This window comes from Moschus berezovskii, chromosome 5 (assembly GCF_049115385.1).
Source record: "Moschus berezovskii isolate FMDL1 chromosome 5, NW_MosBer_1.0, whole genome shotgun sequence".
NCBI lineage: Eukaryota > Metazoa > Chordata > Mammalia > Artiodactyla > Moschidae > Moschus > Moschus berezovskii.
The window spans coordinates 80,257,288-80,281,228 of NC_142464.1; the positions used below are offsets into that span (position 1 = coordinate 80,257,288).

Consider the following 23,941-nt stretch of genomic DNA (forward strand, 5'->3'; position numbering starts at 1 on the left):
TACCTTGGTATCACTACAATTCATCTAGAGAATTATGGGTGAGGAACTTGAGTGTCAAGTCTGATTTTTTTCATACCTGTCATCTGTCATTAAGATGTATCAGTCATGTTTCAGTTTTTCTCCAATCTGCTTTTCTCTGCCTGGTCTCCCATGCTAATCCAGACCAGCATTCTCTTCCCAGGGCTACTGGAGGAATTTCTCAGTTGATCTCTTGATCTTGTCTTCTTTCCCTCCAATTCACTTTAGACTTAACTTTTAAAGCACAACCAGTTGTCACTCCCCAGTTAGAAACCAATCAGTGTCTTAAAAAGTCTAAACTCGGGGCTTCATGACACACCCCCTCCTACCATGATGGACTCCTTGCTTGTGACTCACTGGTTCTCTCTAGAAACACGTGGGTGTTCCATGGCTCTCTCCTGCTGCTGGCCTGCTGCCAAGTCAGGTGATCCAGCTTGTCCTTCAGCACTGTCTTTTTTGGAAAACTTTCACTGGTCTCCTAGTCTGAGTGCCTCCAGTCTGCTTTGGTGGCAGGTGTTTGCTGAATGATCCTGTGTCCTGGTGCTTTAGCTCAGCAGGTTGAGAGGCAGAGTCTCTTTTTCTTAGGAAGCATCGTCAGACAACACTGTAAAGGCTGGCATTGTTTCTCCAGAGTATCAAATACTGCCTGAGGGAAGAGGTGTCCAGGCCAAGTCTCCTTAGCACTCACTGGAGTTGAAATGTTGCCTGTGAGATAGGTTTAACAACTGCTGAAAGACTGAATTAGGTTTTTTTGATCTTGCACATTGCGTTTATTCTCCTTTTACCTCTAGTCTTAGGTATGAGTGAGTGAGTGAGTGAAGTCGCTCAGTCGTGTCCAACTCTTTGCGACCCCATGGACTATAGCCCACCAGGCTCCTCCCTCCATGGGATTCTCCAGGCAAGAGGACTGGATTGGGTTGCCATTTCCTTCTCCAGGGGATCTTCCCGACCCAGGGTTCGAACCCGGGTCTCCCACATTCCAGGCAGACGCTTTAACCTCTGAGCCACCAGGCCATTACCCATTTTTATAAATGACACACCTGAATTTGTAGAACTTCTTCCTGCTTTGGTTGTGTTACTGACCTCTTTTCATGGCTGGAAGGTAGTTATCTTCCTCAGGTAGCACTTTCCACCTTGGTTTTAGATTAATGTTGCCCTTGTTTGCAGGATCCCTATGGTGTAGCAGTGGGGGGAACGGTGGGACACTGCCTCTGCACTGGACTGGCAGTCATTGGAGGAAGAATGATAGCGCAAAAAATCTCCGTCAGAACTGGTAAGTCTTTTATTTTTTAATTAGAAAATACCATTTAACTTTTAAAATCACTGAGGTTAGAAAGAGTGTGTGTCTCCGAAAGTAGACTGTCTTTGTTAGGATAATCAGAAGTCCAGCGTATTGGTTCTGCTATTGCAAACATGGGCTGTTTTTCACATGTGTAGATGTTAGTGAAATATAAAGTCATGTCAAAGCATTACTGGATTCATAGTAGCTTTTTGTCAACATATTTAAGTCAGTGAAACAATTATGTGGACATTTGAGAACCTTTAAGCTTTGAAAACATATACAGAATTGGGAATCATAAGTGGAGATGATATTTACTGATTCAGCTGAAAATTTCCTATGTAGCTGATCTTAAAAATGGAATAGTCTCTTTGCTTGTTCAGAAGTTGTTGAAAATTTTTATATTTTTTTAAATTGGAGTATAATTGCTTTCTCCAATACTTTGGCCACCTCATGCGACGAGTTGACTCACTGGAAAAGACTCTGATGCTGGGAGGGATTGGGGACGGGAGAAGGGGATGACAGGGGGTGAGATGGCTGGATGGCATCACTGACTTGATGCACATGAGTTTGGGTGAACTCCGGGAGTTGGTGATGGACAGGGAGGCCTGGCGTGCTGTGATTCATGGGATCGCAAAGAGTCGGACACAACTGAGCAACTGAACTGAATTGTGTTTCTGCTGTACAAAAGTGAATCAGCTATCAGTTCAGTTCAGTTCAGTTCAGTCGCTCAGTCGTGTCCGACTCTCCGCGACCCCATGAATCACAGCACGCCATATATTCCCTCCCTTTTGAGACTTTCCACCCCTTCAACCCCCATAACTGGGTTTTAAGATGAGTTACAGTTCTTTGTTGCTTATCAGCATTGCCTGAATTTAATATAATTCTGTTTTTAAAACAGTGCTGGAAAATAAACTGATTCTTAACCGTTTATAGAGTTGGGCATGTTAAGTATTTTACTGTGGAAATGAGGTTGAAGTGTTTCTGATTTGTTTTTAATGTTAGTTTACTAGAATAGGCAACATCATGACTTAGAGGAATTTGCCTCTAACTTTTTTCTGTTCTCTTACAGTGACGATCATAGGAGGCATCGTATTTTTGGCATTTGCGTTTTCTGCACTATTTATAAGTCCCGATTCTGGTTTTTAACGTGCTATTGTTCATTTGTATTTAGTTTAAGATAGGTAACTTTATGTACATAGTGTATATTATAACTAAAAGTGATGGAAAGTACTGTATTTTGTAGCATTGATTTGTGAGTTTGACCCACTAAATGGAAGTATTATGTCCAAAAGAAATAATCACTGATTCTATTTGCAAAATGGAGTTTTAAAAGAAACCTGATATTTGTGTGAGTTTTTCCTTTTCTCCAGCATAATTATGTTAATATAAAGTCTCCATTTTTATTTTATTTGCTTTTTTTTTTGGCCGGGGGTGCGGTGGGGGTAGTATTATATAGAGAACCGTTGTTCATGGGGGTCTGCCACTTGATTTTTTTTCAGCACTGACTGACCCCCTTTGTAAAGAATATAAATTTTCTCCTGGATAACCGAGGTGTTTTAAGATGTTTACCTTAAAATTCTTCCTGGGAGAAAGAATGAATTAATTTCTATCTTTTAAAACATTTTCCTGAGCCAGTAAGCAGTAGTTTAATCAGAAGTCTTTTCAAAATTTGTCTTTTAAGAGCAAGAGAAAGGTATTGCTGTTGTTAACATGACAATTGTTTGCCAGGTCCTTTCTTCCTCTTTTTTAATTGGGTAGAAAACCCAATACAGTAACAGTCAATATTTGACCATGTGGAATTACCAAATTAAAAGAGAATACTATGAGTGTATTCATATTTTTTCTATATTGAATAATGTAACATACAACATAAATAAAAGTGGTATGACCAGTGCTTGTTTTTCCTTGTGTGTTATGCTAGCTCCTAATTTCCTAATTTATCAAAGTCATATTGGTATTTATAGACCAGTTTCTGAAGTTAACTATTCTAAAGCACTATCTTAGCTTTCACAGTCCTAAAGGATATCAACCCTGAATAGTCACTGGAAGGACTGATGCTGAAGCTGAAGCTCCAATACTTTGACAACCTCGTACAAAGAGCCGACTCATTGGAAAAGACCTTGATGGAAAGATTGCAGGCAGAGAAGGGGGCATCAGGATGAGATGGTTGGATGGCATCACCAACCCAATGGAAACGAGTTTGAACAAACTCCAGGAGATAATGAAGAACAGGGAAGCCTGGTGTTGCTCAGAGTCAGACATGACTTAGCAACCGAATAAGCTTCTACAAAGTTCTGTGAGGTAGTACTAAATGTAAAGTTTTTTTTAAAAGGTTAACTCTTGGAAGAGCAGGGGGTCAAACTGGACAGTTTAGTTCTAGAGACCACAATCACTGATTATGGTGAAGGCCGCCTCATGTTATCACAGCGATTTCAGTAATCACTGTCATTTAAGTTGTTGTAACTTGTGTACCAAATGTTCCATCCAAGCAGCATACCCACTTTCTCCCAGCCTTATGTGCCGTTACCATGTGCTGTTAGTAACACTGCTACCAGAAGCTGCTACAGACCTGAAGAACAGTTCTGGAGAAACCTCCACGTTTTCCTTGTGTGAAGTATATATAATAGCAGGCCCAGAGCAAGTCAGGTTTACTGAGCTACTTACAAAGTGCACAGTGTACGGCCATTGGTAACTTGAAGAGACTGTGAAATAACCCAGTTAATCACCCAGCATTCTCAACACAGCAATCATTCTGCAGTAGTAACTTTGTGGGAGACAGCTGACCACTATTGTGAGGAGATCTAAACATGATTGTCAGTTAAAAAGTAGCAGTTCACGTATTTCTGAAAAAGTCATTTTTAGAAACTTTTCTACCATGAAAAGTGTTATTACAAGGTAGAAAAACAATGTCCATAAAACACTGCAAAGAAATCTCAGGTTTAAGTCCCCAGACTACACCAGAAATTTCTGCAGTTAAAATATCCCTAATACTGCCTTAAATTGTTACAAACAGAATTAAGTGAGGAACTGTATTACTTTGTTGTTAGAAAGTAGCTGGTACACCTGGCAGTGAAGGCAGCCTTATCCCAGCACCAGCCTAGTAACAGTGAGGCTTTCTGAGGCCCCACACTCTTGTCACAGGACACAACTACTCAAAGAGAATTTGGCAGATCAGAGCTTAGCTACACGACAAAAATTGCTAAATGCTGCTAACTCCATGGCTGAATAAAAGAGAAAAATGTCACTAGTAGTGATTTTAAAATATTTAATATTCTTTAAAATCCAAAATAATGTGATTCTTACAAGTTATGTGCCACATAAAGCAGGTGTTATTTTGAGAAATGTAGGTGATACTGGAAAACACAGCACTGAGGTATTTTTATTTTTAAAACTGAATAGGAAACAAAGTGAATCTAATTTGTACATTTATAAAAAAAACAAAATGCTACTGCTTGGCTCTTTTTGCTGTCATTTTAGGTTCTGAATACATTACAGGAGTCTATGGGAAAAAGCATTATAATAGAGAACATAATAATTTTTAAAAACTGCACATCATAACCTGGAAAAATGATCATACAGCAAGAGGCCTGAGTGGAGGGAGGCTAGTAACACCCTGTACACTCTTCTCAAAGGATAGCTCTGAGAAACAAGTGTAACCAAATTAAACACCAAATTAGAATGGCAATATTAAGTTGGTAACAGAATGATCCACATTTTATACAATACTGTATTTCCAAACAGGTCGTGAAGATCAGCAGAGAACTTATAGCACCGTTAAAACCATCGTTACCCATCATGCTTCTGTGTATTTTAGGATTCGGGCTGAAGACATTACTTGGAAAATGTCATACCCCTGTTTTTGTATATCAGTCTGGATTTTAATGAAATGTTTGCTTAAGGAAAAATAGGTATTCTTAGCCATTTACAGCTCCACCCTTTCAGGAGGAAGAATGACAGGCTCTATCTAATTTTAATTTTAAACCAAGAACCAAGCAGTGAGGACATATTAATGTCGAGAGTAGCGCACTAAGAACCACACAGAACAGTAGAAATAATTTGGTGTGTGTTTTTACAACTGCCAACTGATGTTAACAATTAAAAGTTTACAGAGAAAAAAAAATTTTTTTTTTTTGCGCACTAACTGGTTTCAATGCAGCACTGAATTTAACTCATCTTTGGGCTTCAGTCTTTACATAGAATGAATGTGCAAGTGCCATACTGAGGACCTTCCCCAACTTACACCAAGATCAAACAGACTTCAAAGTGACTCCAGGATGATCTAAATGACAGCTGTTCTGGCTGGCTGACATCTATATGCCAGTTTTTTTTCTTTTTGCTTGATGACTGTCTGGTTACATAATATATCCACCTGAACACAATATAGCTTCTCCTGCACTGTAACTCTTTAAGCACAGCCATTGCCAGTGGTGAATCTGCACCAGTGCAGGCCAACTCAAAACACACACCATAAAACACCTGAATGTCACTTTTAAAGCGATGTCACAGTTTGTTTCCTCAGAAACTTAAAAGCATACATTTAAAAACATGAGCTCTCCAATTTAACCCTCTTTTAAAGAATCAAGAAACACTTTTTACATCATTAAACCCAACTTGTGGTTGACTTGTTCTAATTACCGTTCTCTAAGGGATCCCAAAGCTAGAGTGCACTCAGGACATGGCCTGTGGGACTCAAGAGCCCTAAGGTGGAGAATTCTGTTCCAATGCAGACCAGCAATAAAAGTATCCTCAAATTTCTAGGCTTTAGATGTTCAAAACACTGCTTTTATTGGACGGTGCTGTGTAGGAAGGTTTGGTTTGGCTTTGGTTTTAAAGGACCAAGCAACGTTACACTATATATAAAAGACAGCACACATTATTTTTCTTTGTAGAAGAGTTTGCAGTATTTATACATTGTTCCATCTATATTTAAGGATTAGATGGACTTTAATATGGATATGAGTGATGGCCATTAGAAGATGCTGATTGTTTTAATAACATTTTCCAAATGGGCAAAACAGAGGCAACGTGTGCCATGGGTTCTGTCATACTGGCCTTTGGCTGTGTTGGGGAAGTTATATAAAAAGTGCCCATAAAATTGAAAAGGCAGCAAGTGAAACTAGAAAAAAGTTGGAGTTACTTTTACTTTTTCTTAACTAAGTTGAGAACAGGAGGGGAGCCTTGGGGGCACCTGATGGGCTCCACTGCTGTGCTGAAGTGGAACAGATTCGGAGCGCCACCAAGAGGCATCACAAGGGCGAAGGATCACACGCACCTCAGGAGGCAGAGCCAGTCCTCTGCACAGAAGATTACGAGGCAGAACAAAACAAACCACAATTAAATACATGACACTGAAATCACGCTGATGAGGAAACGGAACGCAAAGATATTTAAAAATATAAATAAATACATTTAGCCATTTTAATTCAAGAAACCCAGACAACTACTTTCAAAGCAACTGCTTCTTTAAAAACCCTTTTCTCAATTCTCCTATAAATACTATTTTGATTGTCACTTAATGCAGCACCTCAGTGTTTGCTGGTGGTGGTGACGGGATTTCACTTAATGTCTTTTCATAAACTATATCCTATTTCACCTAAGAACGTTTTCCCTAGGAAAACCCGGGCAGCTTAGAAAATAACTTGCTAAATACTCAAAAACAGAACCCGCAAAGTTATTTTATTTAAGAAAAACAAGGAATGTAGTGTTAAATTATGACATGGGGATAAAGTATGGAAAACAGTCATATGGAAAGAGTTTTAATTTTTCAATCCATTCACGGTTGCTTAATTTCTTGTGAGCTGTTCAATACTGTTTCAAATATCCTGAAAATAACTGTACCAACAAAATTCACCCCCAGTGTTTCCACAGGAGACATTAAAATACGACCAAATTATTTTTTTCCTTTTCTTCAACCAAAGTAGTATTTCTCAGTCCTTTTTGTGCAAAAACATTATAAGAGCAATTCAAATGGAAACACTGAAATGACATGCCAACATTTCAGAGCACATTTAAAACACTCAGAATAATTCTTGAAATTACTGTATTCTAAAATATGACTACCAATCACTTTTAGGTTAGTTCTATACATCTATTTCACACTGATGCAATTCTCCTAGACCTCTGAAAACAAACAGGCTCATTGGTCTCTTTTGGTGGCCACACAATAGGCAAGATAGGTTTACAATAGTGTCTAAATGAAACTAGGCATCTACAATCCCTTGACTCTACCACATTCAAAACAAAAGTCAAAGTTCATTTGGCTACCTTGAAATCACTCCCTTAAACCTACTATGGTTCACTGGATCTAAACATTTCTCAGAAATGTGTCATTTAAAAATTTCACCTAAGTGATGAGTTGGGGATCCTTTAGAAATGGTAATATCTAAGATAATAAACTTTATCAAAATGAATAATTGCAATAAAGTGCTTGTTACCTTTCAAAATGATGCTTTTCGACTGTGGTGTGTTATCTGCAAAGTGTGTGCTATTCCTACATAAAGGATCCCCAGGCATGAGAGTTGGGTCTTCTCACCTGTCTCAGAAAGCAGCAGCACTATCTTTTGGTAGGCTGACAATAGGCACGGTACCCATGCGGATGAGGCTATGCTAGTACTATGGCAAAAGGGGAAGTAAACTAGAAAAGTGGGAGGCATGTGAAGGGTTCCTATTATATTCATAGTTATATACAAATATATTAAATATACTATAAAAATAGTCAACTCTTTTCCTTTGCAACTACTTCAGAAGCTCCTTTTAGAAGAATGCTCACCCGCCCCAAACAAAAAAGACTCTTTTTCTCTGATCACTATAAAAATGGCAAGTGCCTTTGTGCTGTTTCTTTTCCTCCATTTAAAAATTCCCATCAGCTTATTTCTGGCTAGACTCACTCAGCAATAGTAATATCCAGTGTGTATACCTTCCAACACTGACTCCCGAGGGACTAAGAACAGGGTCACAAATATTGGAAAGGTTATAGACATGAATGAGTTTTACATAAATGTTCGTCAACAAACTTTCAATCACCAAAGAAATACAGAAAAAAAAGTAAAAATGTGCAATACCAGAGCAAAATGCTATTTGCAGTCCACTTTAAAAAAAAAAAAAGTTTACCTCAATGTAGTGGAAATATTTTAAAACTTGTTGAGTAATATCCAGTTTAAAATAATTTTCCCCTGTCTGTGTAGAGCAGGCAAACAAGAGTTCTATTTTAAGGGGCCCCTTTCTAAGGCTTCCTGAACAAGGGTTCATCTCCCTTCAACACACAGTGCCCTTAACTAACTGCAAGCAGAATGCTTTAAGGCAATGACCATCAACCCGAGCACTTTTGAAAAATTCCAGTAACATTTTCACTAATCTGCATTGAGTACTCTGTAACAAACTATTCAAAGTTACTGGCATCCCTTTGTTACTAGTACATTCTTAAACCAGATTTAAGTGAAAGAGCACAGGACTCAAATTCCCCCTTCAACTTGGGACAGAGTTGGGAGACCGAACTATAGTTATTTACTTACATGTTACCCCCTGTCCCCCGCATATGCTTTTCCACCAATATTTTCACTCAAATAATAAAGTACTTTTAAGTGTCTTGAGTCTGCTTTGACACCACTCTCAGCAGCAACTTTATTAATCCTTTTAATCCTCACTGGTAGTTTAAAAACAATAGTGACTCACCCAGGGCCACAGCATTTCAAAGCAGCTAACACCTAACGATTGCCACCCAGAAAAAAAGTGTTTTTTTTATAAGAAAAAGGGACTATCTAGGAGAGTAAAGAAGAGGGAAGAGAAGATTTTTAAGTAGCTGAAAAGCGTTCCTATTTGGTATTTTTTCATGACTGAGATCTGGATTTCAATTAACAGCTTTGGCTACAGAAAGGAAAGAATTACAGGCAACTGCTGAATCTTCCATCAGGATGCTCAAGTCTCGATTCATGGAGGAGGGGGCAGGAACCGCTCTGCAGTCCAAATTCCAGGGAAGCAGGAGGAAAACAAAGAAGGAGCTGAGAGGCAGTTAGTTACTAGCTCTTCTGACACAACACTTCGTTCTGACAGCAAATGAAAAGCAGCCAGTTGCTCCTTTAAATGTAGCAACCATTTCTAAGCAGGAAAAAAGTTAGCTGTGAGAACAACAGGAATTATAAAGAAAAATCTTGTCTAATTTGCTTTCCTAAATATTTGAGGATGGAAAAATACTTGAAGGGATAGGGAGAGGAAAATGTAAATGAACCATCTACAAATTTACCTTGCGGCTTGTCTTATGCTTTGCTTGTGTTAAACTGAGTACACGGTACTCGTGGTTCACTATCTTTCTTTTCATATATGGGACTTGGAGGATAAACCGTAATATAATAGTTCTTCATACCTTTTGTTTGCTAAAGCTGTATCACTATATATTGCCAATAAATAGATGAGGCACAACTCAGAATATATGGAATGGCATGATAAGGTTAGGAAAGGCAATTTTGAAGGGGAAAAAAAATACTGTTGCCATACTCTAGAACATCAATGTTGTCCATTGTGGGCATATGCTTAAGTACACACATATTCTGCCATCTACTCTTGACATTCATGACAAAGTCAGAAATCTCTTCTGGATGGTCATTTAGCTAGAAGAGGAGCTCCTTGATATGTTAAGTACTGATTGGCATCCAGTAACACTTCTTTTGTAGAAGGGTAGGTACCAACTTTCTTTGGTTGTTTTCTTTCAACATGAATTTTCTAGTTTAAGTGTGGCCAGGTATGATTTTCCACAGAAAGATAAAGTATATCCCTTAAGGATAGCAAAGCTAAGGACAAAAAAGTCTTAAGAACCAACTGAGAGTTCCCCTGACACCTTTATCTAGCAATTCTGTATTATTTTCATTGCCAAAATCTTTTAACAACCTCAATTCTGTTACATGTTTTCTTTTAAGGTTAATTTTGATTTCTTACAGCTTGCTATCTTCCCTTTCCTCAGTAATAATTTTTGATACCAATAAGATATTTTCCCATTAATTTTCCTTTGTTCTCTAGTTATAAATTTAATTATTAGTACCATAGAATCTATAAAATGCTTTTTTTAATGTATGCAATTCTGGTTGGGACTTACTACCTTTAGAATACGTATCACCAAATGAAATCTTAGTTCATGTTTATAAAGCACGTGAGTTACACGATTCTAGCGCTATAGTGAAGGTAAAGCCAATCCCTAACCCTTCTTTTGTCTTTGCAGGATTTTAAGATCACATTGAGAAAATATTTACTGGTGGTTCCTTAAGGAAAATACTGATTTAGAAAAACAACTTTGTGATCACAGGAGTAACTCTGATAGTGTCACTAAGATGTTATCTTTTATTTTGAAATTATTTGTACCTCTGATCCAAGAGACTCAGAGAGTCTTCATTAGGAACTTAATGGTGCTGACACCCACATGCTATTAAAAATGTACCAAGATTTCAAAACTGCTACTGAAACTAGACAATGAGTTCAAGATGGTGAGTAATCACCTGAATGAAAATCAAGGCACTATGGGTTTTTTTTTTCCTTAAATAACCCTGAATCATTTCTGACTAAAAGAAGCACTGAAACTGTGGAGGATAATAAAAAGATTCCAACAAATCCTAAAAGTTAAAATTCCCACCAGTGAGAACATTAAAAAGTGCCTAAAATATTTTGTGTGCAAATTCACTCCTATAACTGAAACATACTTGAAATAACTGTCAAGCTTGTTAAAAACCATTTACACAACTATTTCCAACTAGGAACTAGATCAAAATATGTGCTCAAAACTCCCAACCATCTTAAAATAAAGCAGTGCAAATCCTATTCTTAAACATAATTGAAGAATAATGAAATGAGGGATATTTCTGAGTAACTTTAAAGTCCTGTTTCAAATAATTTAACCTGAAAAAAAAAAAACAAAAACTCCATTCCCAGCAGCACATCATACCTCACTGAACAAACTGTGACATCACAGTCAAAGTATGAACCAAAAAAAAAAAAAAAAGACTTGTGCCCCGGAAGAGTGAATAGAACACTACCGTTCTGTAAACAAAAGGGAAAAGAGGATGTGTTATTCTGCACATGGCATCAGAATCTAAGGAAATGTACTCATACCTAAAGGAAGAGATAATGCTTTCATGCAGCATACAAAATGTTTTGCTTTCTCTCCTTTTATCCAGACATATACATAGTATTATTTTTACAGCATCTGTACATAGAGAATTTGAACCCACACAACATTCTGAAATTAATTACTATTCCATCATTATCTGAAAAGGGAAGGGGGTCTACTGAGTCTACTGGACTGTCTTCATGGCATCATCGCAAGCAAACCCCTGACATGGATGGCAGTGGTGTGTCCTCTGTAACACTTGAAAACAGGCAAAGAATCACTCAAAGTTACTAATGTTGTTAGTGCCTTTCTGATTCACTGGATGCCTGTTTCATAGCTGAGCTTCTTAACATTTGGCAATATACTCTTTTTCCATTAAAAAATATCTGGGCAAGTAAAACACTGTCATAATTGGCTGTGGCCCTATGATCACCTCCTGCTGGCTGGTATTTAATGTACATCTGCAGTGCTAGGCAGCATTTTCCCTGCTAACTAATTCCAGGAACTAGAACACTCAGTATTGCATCCCATGAAACCGCTGGAACTTTTCATCATATCCTTAGGTCACCTGAGCAACTCTTTATGGACCACCCCCATCCTCCCTTGAGGGCAGAGAGGATGCATGTGCGCTACTGTGGTTGAACCTTGGAAGGATCCGTCAAACTTTCAGTCCTGCGCCGGCTCAGTTGCTGCTGTTGCTGCGACTGGTGTTGCTGGTGATGTGACTGAGGGAAAGTGCTCTGCTGTAGAGGAAATGCAGCAGAGAGGATAAGCTGAGTTGAAGAGTTCCCATGGAGCAACCTAGAAGTCTAAAAAGACAAGTGGATTATGCAACACTGCTTCACTGTACACAATTATACTGTGTACATTAAGACTACTCAAGTTTTCCACTTCTCCATAGGGTCAAAACCTGTACATAAATCTTGTGTTTGTTTTTTTTCACTTAAAAATAGTATTCCGGAAAATGCTTATGAGCATTTCCCTCTTTTTGAAGTATAACAGAATTTCATTTTTTAGAAGGAAATTGAGCTAGAGATAAGATGATACAGAAAGCTATCTATGTCCTGAGACAAACCACACATACTCTTTCACTTTATGTCCTAAAGACCACATTTTTAAACAGCATCGCTAAGAGCATTCAACATATGAACAATCTGTGGTCAAACAGAAAATGCCTTCTGCACCAGCTTTTTGATTGGTCAGAGCAGCAGTGGCCAAGAGAATGGGCCTTGAGGTACACTGCCTGGGTTCAAACTCTTGCTGCCCAGTTTACCGGATGTGTAACTTGGTCAAGCTATTTACATCTCTGGACCTCATTTTCTTCATTTATAAAATAAGGATAATCAGAATACCTCCCACTCTGGGTTTTTACAAAGATTAAATATTATTATTTAAAAGTACCATAAAACTGAGGACACAATTACAGACTTATGTCCTTTATGTAACAGTGTGATGTAACAAAGAACAAAACAGAACAAGAGCACAGGATCTGAAATCAGAAGCAGCCCTGGCTTTGAGTTTTGCTCTGTATTTATTAGGCCTTGGGCAAGTGTCAGCTCCATGAACCTCAGTTTCTTTGGCCTCATTTCTCCTAGAGATAGAGGAAACTAGTCAAAAGAAAGCGGAATTTTAAAATTAATATCTTTCTTCACTAAAGACAATATGTCTTGATGCAGGGTTCATACTTTTAAAAAGGAACTGTAATAGGTGATTTCTGCAAATGTGTATGAAAGACACCTGTACAAACACACAGAAGAATAGATCTCTGAAACTTAAAGGCCACTAAGCTTTGCTAAGCACTTGGAGACATTTTCTTTTTCTCACTGTTATTAGGAAAAGCTTTTGTAAGATAAAGAATTCAGGGTATTTATGAGCCTTATAGGGTTACAACAAAAGTACACTTTGGAACTAGGTATTACATAATCAGGAGAGACAAACTGTGTATTTCCATCTACATATTAGTGGATTTCTAAAGGGTATTGCCTATCTTGCTTCTTTGAAATGTTTTTTCCCCAGAAGTGGAAGAGAATGTTGATTCTTTTAAGCGCCCTTGTTCTCTGAGAGACTCAGAAAACTGAGTTCCTAAGGCAAGTCTTCTTCCTTTCTAAGCTTCTGCCTAATTCTCATTGCATACATTTCCCCTAGAGAAGAGTTTCTAACTTATTATAAATTCCTGTCATTAATTCATTTATAACAATAGCTAACCCAGTCATTAATGGCTTAATGTCTAAGGGGCTGTATGACTCTCAAGAGATAATTAGGTAACTAACCTCTTTTAGTTTAGCACATCATCAAGTTAAGAAATATATTTGCACCAGAACACCAATGATGATGAACTAACAGTCTATTTATGCCTGAGTATATAGTATAATACTGAAATCTTCTAATTATACCATATGTTGTATAACTTAAAAACTGATGATATTTGCCTGGAATTGTGGAATGGTATCCACCATAAATCGTGGCTTAGCCTATATTCAAAAGTGCCAGCCTCTTAGACCAGTAAGGAAAAAGCTGGATTTTCAGATGTCACAATCTGCTATTGTGATCCCCCAAAGAGGGTACTGAGGTCCAGAAATTTGCCTGCTGCTTTGCTGAGGATCCCAATCTAGGTGACTTTGTCCTGCATCCTCTAGATAAGCAGATCCTGTCTGATATACCCACAAGAGATCTGTGTCTGCATTTTGGTTAATCTGAGTAATCTATTACATTATTCAAGATAGTGGTCATTTATGAAGGCAAGTTATACTTATAAGGTGTTTAAGTATATATCTTATACTAGGCTCAGGGATTCACATGCGTCTTACTCATGAGATATGAACGACCAGCACCTCCATATTACAGATGAGGAAACTGGATCTGAGCAAGAAAACTGCCAAAGTTCACACAGCGTGTGGTGAAGCAGTAACTCAATCTCAGAACAGCCTGTGCCTTCACAGTATTTTTCTTCCAATATTAATTTATAACCAAAAAGTTATTATAAAATTTAATTCAATAAAATAATTTAACATAATGCCTAAAGTTACTTTTTTTTAAAAAGAAAAAACCTTTCAATACTTATGATCTGTAGAGAGTACAGCTTGATGGGCCCCTTTGAACTGTGCTGTTGGAGAAGACTCTTGAGAGTCCCTTGTACTGCAAGGAGATCCAACCAGTCCATTCTAAAGGAGATCAATCCTGGGTGTTCACTGGAAGGACTGATGCTAAAGCTGAAACTGCAATACTTTGGCCACCTCATGCGATGAGTTGACTCACTGGAAAAGACTCTGATGCTGGGAAAGGTTGGGGGCGGGAGGAGAAGGGGACGACCAAGAATGAGATGGCTGGATGGCATCACCGACTCTGTGGACATGAGTTTGAGTGAACTCTGGGAGTTGGTGATGGACAGGGAGGCCTGGTGTGCTGTAATTCATGGGGTCGCGGAGAGTCGGACACGACTGAGCAACTGAACTGAACTGAACTGAGGGTAACAAGAGAAGAGAGAAAGGTGCCTTTGCTTGAGTTCCAGAAACTCTAGCCAGAGAGAGCTCTCTGTAAATTGCCTTGATATGGGTAGGAAGCAGCCACATATTGTATCCACCTATTTAGATAACTGGGTATCTCCACAGCAGGACTAAAAGTTTCCTAAGAGAAGAAAAAATAGCTAACTGGGATAAGCTTTCTGTCTTTATAGAAATTTAACTTGTACAATAAGTTTTTGCAGTTTTCAGCTCATTTACAGAACTGTTCATTTAATCCCTAATTTCACTATAAAAAGGTTTGGGACATTCTTCCCCAGGGAGAATTACCTGTAAAAACTGCTGCGGTGGCTGAGTCAGCTGAGCCTGAGATGGTTGCTGCACTGAAGGGAGCGGCTGCTCCTGGGAGCTCTGCTGCTGCTGCGTGACTGACAGTGTCTGTGACTGTGGTGGTTGCGGAGTAAAGGTAGGGTAGGCAGTCACTACCTGACCCATGAGCATAGCGCTCGGGACCATGACCGCCCCACAGGCTACAGGAGCAGTTACTAATTTGGTCACAAGTTGCTGACCTTGAGAAAATCTGTTAAGAGGAAAGAAAGGGAAGGGGAGTCAGAAGTACAAGTATACACTATGAAAGGCAGTGGGCTGAATATTTCTCTAAGATAATACCCATGATATTACCAATTTAGCTTTTTAAAAGCCATATGTTCCAATTTTGTTTCATGTTTTTAAAGATTCCCTTTGGGATACCAGTGAAACAGAAATGTACAGAGCAAAATGAAGCAATCACAAACAAAAATACAAACTCTTTTTTTGATATCCACATGCAAAAGGATGAAATTTGACCTTTACATCATATAAAAATTATATAAAAATTAACTCAAAATGGATTAAAGACCTAAACATAAATGTCGAAAACTGAAACTCTTAGAATAAAACATAGGGAGAAAGTTTCATGACACTGGCTTGGGCAATAATTTCTTAGGTTATAACATAAAAGCATACAAAACAAAAGAAAAAATAGATAAACTGAAAAACAAATTTAAAATTTTTTATGTAGCAAGGGATACTACCAACACAGTAAAAGGGCACTGCAGAATGGGAGAAAATATTTGCAAATCATGGATCTGGTAAGGGATTAATAACTAGAAAATATAAAGCAATACTACAACACAGCAACAAGCAATCTGATTAAAAAACCGCCAAGGGTCCTAAATGATATTTCTTCACACTAGATACAATTGGTCAATAAGCACTGAAAAGATGCTCAATATGACTAATCATCAGGGAAATGCAAATCAAAACCACTATGAGATAACACATCACATTTATTAGGATGGCTACTATCAAAGTAACTGTGTCAACAAGGATGTGGAGAAACTGGAATTTCTGTGCACTGCTGGTGGGAATATAAGGTGATTTGTCCATTATGGAAAATAGTATGGTGGTCTTTCATCAAAACTAAAAATGTAACAACCATGTGCTCCAGCAATTCCATTTCTGTGCATATACTCAAAAGAATGGAAAACAGGGACTCAATCAGCTGCACACCAATGTTCATAGCAGTTATTCACAATTTTCGAAAGATGGATATAACCCAAGTGTCCATCAGTAGACAAATGGGTCAACAAAATGTCGTATATACATTACAACTGAATTTCACTTAGCCTTAAAGAGGAAGGAAATTCTGATGCATGCTATAACATGGCTGAATCTTGAGGACATTATGGCAAGTGAAATAACAAGTAGAAAAGACATACATTATATGATTCCATTTACATATGGTATCTAGAGTAGTCAAACTCACAGACTTCTGTGCTTAGAAAGTAGAAAGGTGGTTTCCAAGAGTTAGGGGGAAGAGGAATGAATATTGTCTGATTAATATAGAATTTTAGTTTGGGAAGAAGAAAAAATTTCTGGAGATCGATGGTAGTGACTGTCACAATGGTGCCAACCTACTCGTATGTCAGTGAACTACACACGTGAAAATGGCTAACATAGTGAGTATTTTGTTATGTGTATTTCACCACACACACAAAAAAAGGTAACGCATGCATGGAAAAAGTTTTTAATCTGTTAAAAATATCAACTTTTTTCTTTTTATAAAACTAGGTACTTGGGAGTTAGATATATGTGATACATGGTTCATTTTGCTAATCAAAATAAACTTAAACCTGTCCTAAAGGAATTTTTAAAAAACCTCTAAGTTTATAGATGTCTACATTGTAAGCTGTGTCTTATAAACATAATGACATTTATGTTTCAAAACTAAAGACATTCTAACAGCATATAAAAGTACCCTCAATTTACAAACTTATCAAGAGGCATAGAACCCACTGTATTACAATTCACTAATATTCCCTCCCACCCACTACCTTCCTGCTTCCACAATCTTTAATAAAAGAACAACAACAAAAAACAATGCCTCTTCAGGGAAAAATATCATTTCAATCTGCCTTTTCTGTGAGACGAAGTTAGCTTCTAATGTTGGTCACTACAGTGAGGAAACTGAGATAAGACTACTGTAGACTTAACATGGCATAACTGCAACTGCAACCTGTTTTAAGGTAGGTAATTATAACTACACTTAGCGTATCTATACAGTTTAAATGTTCCACAAGACAAAACAATTCTATTTTGAATCCATGCCAAATCTTAAAAATAAAGCATTGTATATTATGTACTTTAGGATTAAAGGTATTATTTAATGCAAAAACATATATAATGAAAAATTTACAAACAAATAACATTACAAAGTGGCTTAATCACAGAAATGCTAAGCACTAATTTCTCTGTAATCTTAAAAGAATTTAGTATCTGAATTGCCCAACTTCCCACTGCTGAGTATGAGAATATCTCATTCCTCTTTGGCACCAAAAGACATTCTGCAATTGACTTTGGCTTTAACTTCTTTTTTTGTATACACTGCTCCCTCTGCCTAGAATACCCTCCTGTGACTCCCTGATACACACACATCTAAAGCAATGCTCTAAGACACAGGCCAAGTATCTCTTCCCTGAAATTTTCCCTGACAACACTCCTCTCTTCACCAGCTTGCCTCAACCCATAAACTGCTCACTTCCTCCTTTTTAAAGATCTACAAAGTATTTATCACATCAAATAATACTGATTTATTCACCTTTCTACAACTTTGACTAGTCTGATCTTTCTTCTGGGATAAAGAATGTGCCATACTCATAAAGCAGGCACTCAAATGTTTGCTGAAGTTGTTTTTTCCCCTTCACAAAACAGCTGTCTACAAAAAATTGCTAAACTGTGTCCTCTAAAATTCATGTCAACATTCTATGTGAATGGATTTTCCCTTGGGCTTTAAATCTAGCCCTTTATAATATTTCTATGGAGTATATTCATAACACTTCCTTCGAAAGCTGGACTTTTTAACTTGAAGGAACTGAGATCCAAAAAGAAGCAGTGAGTTTCTCTCTGATCTTATTGTTTCTACAATCCAGCAGCTTCCTTACACTCTGGAAATTATTAATTAATAGGGCTTCAATAAAATCTACTACAAAGTCTAATACAACAGCAAGATTTTATTATAAAAGTAGCAGTCTACTTATATTGCACTAAAATAAGTAAAAATAAAATGCATTTAAAATGTAATTTCTAAGACTACAGAAATCCTATAGTTTTGAAAGACACCTTTCTTCCTAATATTTGAAAAGGTTATTTTTTAAAAATATCTATTTCTAGGTCAGCTTTTTGGAAGACTAAAATTAGTCACAGATGGCGATTTTTTCTAGAATTGCCCATAAAACTTTAGTGTAGTATATGTTTAAGCACTTGAGCTCTGAAATCAGACACCCAGTTTTGAATTCAGATCCCCTTCTTCACTCCCTTCAGAACTTCAGACCCTTGACCAAATTTTTTATTCTTTCTGGGAAATGAAGACCCTCACACATTTTTTTTAATAAGAATTAAATGAGATAATATACTTTGAGCATTCAGTACAGTACTTAACAAAACTCAAGAAAGGTGAGCTAAACTTACTCCATAACACATATAAACTATGGCAGCATACACCTTAACCATCGCTACTACATTGACAACACAAGAGTGGCTGTATTGAAAAAATAAAAGTTTTACAGTGATACAGACAAAACCTATCATAAAACTTGTGTAGAATTTGGATTCAACCAAATGTTAGCACATTTTTGAACATGAAATAAAATGAAATAAAATTTGCTATTACTCTTTTATTATAAAGTACTTCAACAAGGATACATTGTTTTTATTTCAAATTCTAGAGTGAGCAATAAATTAAAATCTCATTTAAAAAATCCAAGTATTGTTTTATAATCAAACAACTGACATCTTTGGAAACATGACAACTACCTGATCTGTCTGTCCTGAGTGAATGTAGTTACTGCAGCACTCTGGGAACTGTTTTGTGGCATACTAGATGGAATCTGGACCATGCTTCCGGCCGTCGGCTGAGAAATCACCATAGTGTTATACAGTGGGGCTGTAAGAGTGCTCTGTGTCTGACTGGGAAGAGATGTTTGTTGACTGTGCCCACTCAGTACATTCTGTTGACTCTGCTAGAAAAGAGAAGATTTTACAGATAGAAAAAATTTATTCAGGAAGTATACTTCTACTACTAATCATTCTAACAATAGTTGACATGACAGAAAAAGAAGTGGCAGAACATACTACCCTGGGAGAAACTGAACCATCAGGAAATAACTTGCAATAACTGAGAATGAATTAGTCTTCAATATCTTGCTGGAAGGTAAGCTATGATTTTTGAAAAGGGGCATGATCCTAACAAGGATGACATAAAATATACATGAAGAACTACTAAACACCCAAAGTAACTGACATTTGACAATTTTATGTATTTCATTCGAAGTCCTGAGATTTACAATCACAGATGCATGTCAATTACCAAAATTTCCTACAATGTTAATTAAGCCATCACTGCCCTAAAAAATATATTCTTCACATATGGTAACATATGTCCTGGTCAGAATCCTGCAACTTTCTTTTTTTTTCCACACACAGAAGTAGTCTGTATATTCATTTCAAGCAAATTGCAAAAATTTTCTAAATGCTGAAATACAGAAAGCATGCAACATTCAACAATTTAAAAACAATTTTGCACAAAATACTTTATCACTCTCAATACTATAGTTTCTAATTATTACTATTAAAGTTTTACATATGGTATTGTTCAAAATGAAGCTTTTGTTTTTGTTTTAGCAACACCACACATTTCAATCACTGAACATTCCCTAGCCCACTGTACTCAATAATGTTACCTGACTTGATGTACTTTGTAAAGTCTGCTGTTGTATCATATGCTGAGTTGTGCCAATGTGTCCAGTATTCATTCCACTTTGAATCTGGTTAGTTTGAACAACCTGGCTTTGCATATTTATAGGTGCAAGCTGCTGGATATTAGATGAATTTCCAGAAGAAAGTTGAACAGAACCAAAATTCAATCCAGGGGTTGACTGTTGTAAAAACATCTTTAAAAATAAAGATTACGTTAAAATGATATTTTTAAATTAAAAAGAATGAGAGCGTTTTTAGCAAAAATAGCTAAAAATTAAGTTTTAAAAGCAAGTAACAAGAAGACTAAGTCATTCTGAATGAACAATGAGCAATAAATAATTACTGAATAAAAAAATGATACTCATTTTCATTCTTTCAATCCCCTAATCATGTTTCTAATTGTCAGAAAAAGTGTTCTAAATTTCAAAACCTCTACTTGCTTGACACTTTACATGTTGAGGATTATTATATATGCTGCTACTGCTGCTAAGTCACTTCAGTCGTGTCCAACTCTGTGGGACCCCATAGACGAAAGCCCACCAGGCTCCCCCATCCCTGGGATTCTCCAGGCAAGAACACTGGAGTGGGTTGCCATTTCCTTCTCCAATGTGTGAAAGTGAAAAGTGAAAGTGAAGTCGCTCAGTCATGTCCGACCCTTAGTGACCCCACGGACTGCAGCCTACCAGGTTCCTCCATCCATGGGATTTTCTAGGCAAGAGTACTGGAGTGCCTTGCCATTGCCTTCTCTGATTATATATGCTACTGTTACCCTAACTCAGCTACACAAAGGTCTATGGATTGGAAGCTCTGCATTACTCATCATTTATAGTCCTAGTTGCATCAGATAGACATAACTTTGGCCCTGCTGGTTGACCAAATAAGACTATAATTTGAATCATACCTACCAGTAAGTTATTCAAAAAATTACTGATGATTAATTTTAAATTCTGTACCTACATATACCTAAAAGTCTATGTAAAGTATTATTTTGATATTATGGGAATTTAATCTTACTAATAATTAGACTGCTAAAAGATGACTCTAATTTGGAGAAACAAAAATGCTGATGGAAACACTCTTGAGAATCAATTATCTTTAGCGACTGTAAATGCCATCATAATGAGTAAATAACCAATGAGTATTTATTGAACTAAATGGATGAAACGTATCTTTTGCATCTCACTTTTTATTAAGAAGAGTTAATTTCCTAAGAAGCCAAAATACAAATGGCATGCTTTGTTTGTAATCAAATGTAGTAACTTACCTGCAGCCCTTGACCATGGACCATTTGAAGCTGTTCTTGAATTTTTCTTAGTTCTTCTTGTTGCCGATGAATATTCGCCTCTATCATCCGAGTCCGTTGCTCCAACTGGTCTTTGAGATGCTGCATGGCTCCTAACTGAGCTGAGAACTGAAACTTAAGTATCGTGGATGGAAAAAGTGTAACACATTTTACAATCACTTCTCATAATTGTAAAATGTGAAATGCAAGCAGTATATCATGAATTAAGAATGTCATGCCAGTTACTAATTTATTGCTTCTCAACACCTAATTCACCTATCTTTCCTCAGCTTTGTGGTACTACAGCTGGACCCTATAAATGTTTCTCCTTAATCAGCAGGCACCAGCAGTCATGTCAGTGATGATGTGGAGGGATACTGTAAAGGGAGAATGGGTTACCTCTCTGATTCTAGTGCTTTTCCTTCTTGTTCTTATGCCAGCGGGTAGCATCCTAGTGAATGTCATCAGCATCCAGCAGCTGGCTTTCCAGCAAGTCTCACTGGCGTGCTAGTGGGCAGCTTCCCAGCAAATTTTACTGGTATCCCAGCAAGTGGCTGCTCGCTCCCCAGCCCAAGTCTGTGGCCCTTCGGTGAATGTGTGTACCATCCAGTGGCTACAGCCACATCAGCCCCAGTGGGACCTGAGTCTCAGCTTGGCCTGGAGGAGCAGTTCAGGAGTGTGGAAGGAGTCTTCTGAGCTGTTTCCCCTTGGCAACTCTCCCTTTCACTCACCTTTAGTGGCTGCTCTCTACACCGGGCTTCCCTGTATCCTTCTGAATTCTCTTAACTGCTCTCAGTAGTCAATCTCTGTTACCAGTTAATGATTTTTTATACCATCCCTGTTCAAATTTCTTGTCCAGCTTCTGACTAGAGCTTGACTGATTACAAGATGACTTCATAACACTGGCTTTTAAAGACCTAAGTTCCTACTGTGGCGCTATTACTTGATAGAACTAGTTACTGAACTTCATTCCTGATCTTTGAACAAATGAAAAAGTAGTCTGCACCTAGAGTTATTCACATAAAATTCTGAAATCCCAAGAATGTCCTCTTTGTGTAGGTCATCAGAAAGTTATAAAAATCTGATAGATTAACCAACCATAACATTTTCAACAAATTGTTCTCAAATACAAAAACCTAGGCTTTTAAAGACTAAGTGATTATAAGTGAATGCTGCATATGCGAACAAAAGCACAGTTATTCTACTTACAGAGTAAGGTTTTCAATCTCACTTATATCTGCTTCACCTGAGTTACAGACAGCTTCTATTTACTACTGCTTGAAACTAAGCACATTTAGTGATTCACCACTTAAGTTTAAATAGGCTCATTTACTTATTTCCAGGAATATTCAGCACAGGATACAGTATAAAAGCAGAAAGAATTTCACTTCATTGGAAATCCGTCTTACCTTAAGAGTCCTACAATGCATGTAAAAGCAAATGACACCCCAAAAGCTATTTTACCCTATCTTCAAAAGTTTGTTTGAGAATACTGAACATTACTTTTCAAAGTATACAACTCTAACTTCTGAAGTTGACAATAACCAGATCAAATATCAGATTACACTAGGTATGAAAAAATATTACAAATTTAATATCCTCATGCCTTAATTTTTTATTATTTGAAATTTTACATTTATACCATATAAATATATTGTATCCTAAAGTTCTTTATACCTTTAGGTAAACATTGTACTGTCACCACTTAAAGAATTTCTATTAAATACAAATAAAAAAATAAAAATAAACACAGAAAGCAGAATAATGGGAAATAATATCAAAGAATTAAGAGGAAAAGTGTTTGGCTTTATCACTGAATGAAATGAGATTTGAATACTTATTTGAGGACTCAGTGCTGATAAAAACTACTGCAACTCCAGATACTATTTAATAATATAGTGTTGCTATAAATACCTTACACAATTATGTGTTGCTAAAAGTCAAGATTATGACAATTAGATTGTTATTTAGATTATGACAGTTTACAGCAATGTCAATATATTTGTACAAGTATCATAATATATAATAGCTATAATTATATATGTCTGGTGGCTCAGATGGTAAAGAATCCGCCTGCAATGAAGATCTGAGTTCGATGACTGGGTTGGGAAGATCCCCTGAAGGAGGGCATGGTAACCCACTCCAGTATTCTTGCCTGGAGAACCCCATGGACAGAGGAGTCTGGCGGGCTACAGTCTATGGGGTCGCAAAGAGTCGGACGTGACTGAGCAACTAAACACAATTTAAGTAACAACCATATAAGATAAAGGTATTTTTAGATACCTAGTGTTAACATTATTTGAAATTAAGACAATGTGGAGATAGGTTCAACATCAAACAAAACAGAAAATTTCGGATTATTTCTAGCATAACTAATTATTTTTCTCTTGTCTGAGGCACTGACTGAGTGCAGTCATAAATTAAAATTGCGAAGTTATAATCAAAAGTGTCACTTTTGTAATACCTCTCCTTTGTCTTGCTAGCTTTTATATTTAAGCCTCCTTTGGGACTCAGCC

At 37.2% G+C, this 23,941-nt stretch overlaps 2 protein-coding genes across 8 annotated transcripts in view; one reads left to right on the top strand and one right to left on the bottom strand.

Annotated features, from left to right (window-relative positions):
• The window catches only part of TMEM165 (transmembrane protein 165), a 29,291-nt gene extending 26,116 nt beyond the window's left edge, over positions 1–3,175 (top strand). The window contains exons 5-6 of the mRNA XM_055434515.2: positions 1,186–1,291; positions 2,370–3,175. Coding sequence (XP_055290490.1) covers positions 1,186–1,291; positions 2,370–2,446 — 183 coding nt within the window. The 3' untranslated portion in view covers positions 2,447–3,175. The remainder of the gene's footprint in view (positions 1–1,185; positions 1,292–2,369) is intronic.
• A 1,484-nt stretch (positions 3,176–4,659) lies between these two features.
• The window catches only part of CLOCK (clock circadian regulator), a 126,036-nt gene continuing 106,754 nt past the window's right edge, over positions 4,660–23,941 (bottom strand). For 6 of the 7 annotated variants that reach the window (XM_055434509.2, XM_055434511.2, XM_055434508.2 and 3 more), the window contains 5 exons: positions 21,408–21,560; positions 20,128–20,337; positions 19,202–19,407; positions 15,179–15,428; positions 4,660–12,199 (listed from right to left, as the gene is read on the bottom strand). In XM_055434509.2, coding sequence (XP_055290484.1) covers positions 12,020–12,199; positions 15,179–15,428; positions 19,202–19,407; positions 20,128–20,337; positions 21,408–21,560 — 999 coding nt within the window. In that variant the 3' untranslated portion in view covers positions 4,660–12,019. The remainder of the gene's footprint in view (positions 12,200–15,178; positions 15,429–19,201; positions 19,408–20,127; positions 20,338–21,407; positions 21,561–23,941) is intronic. The other variant, XM_055434513.2, reaches the window with a different exon arrangement.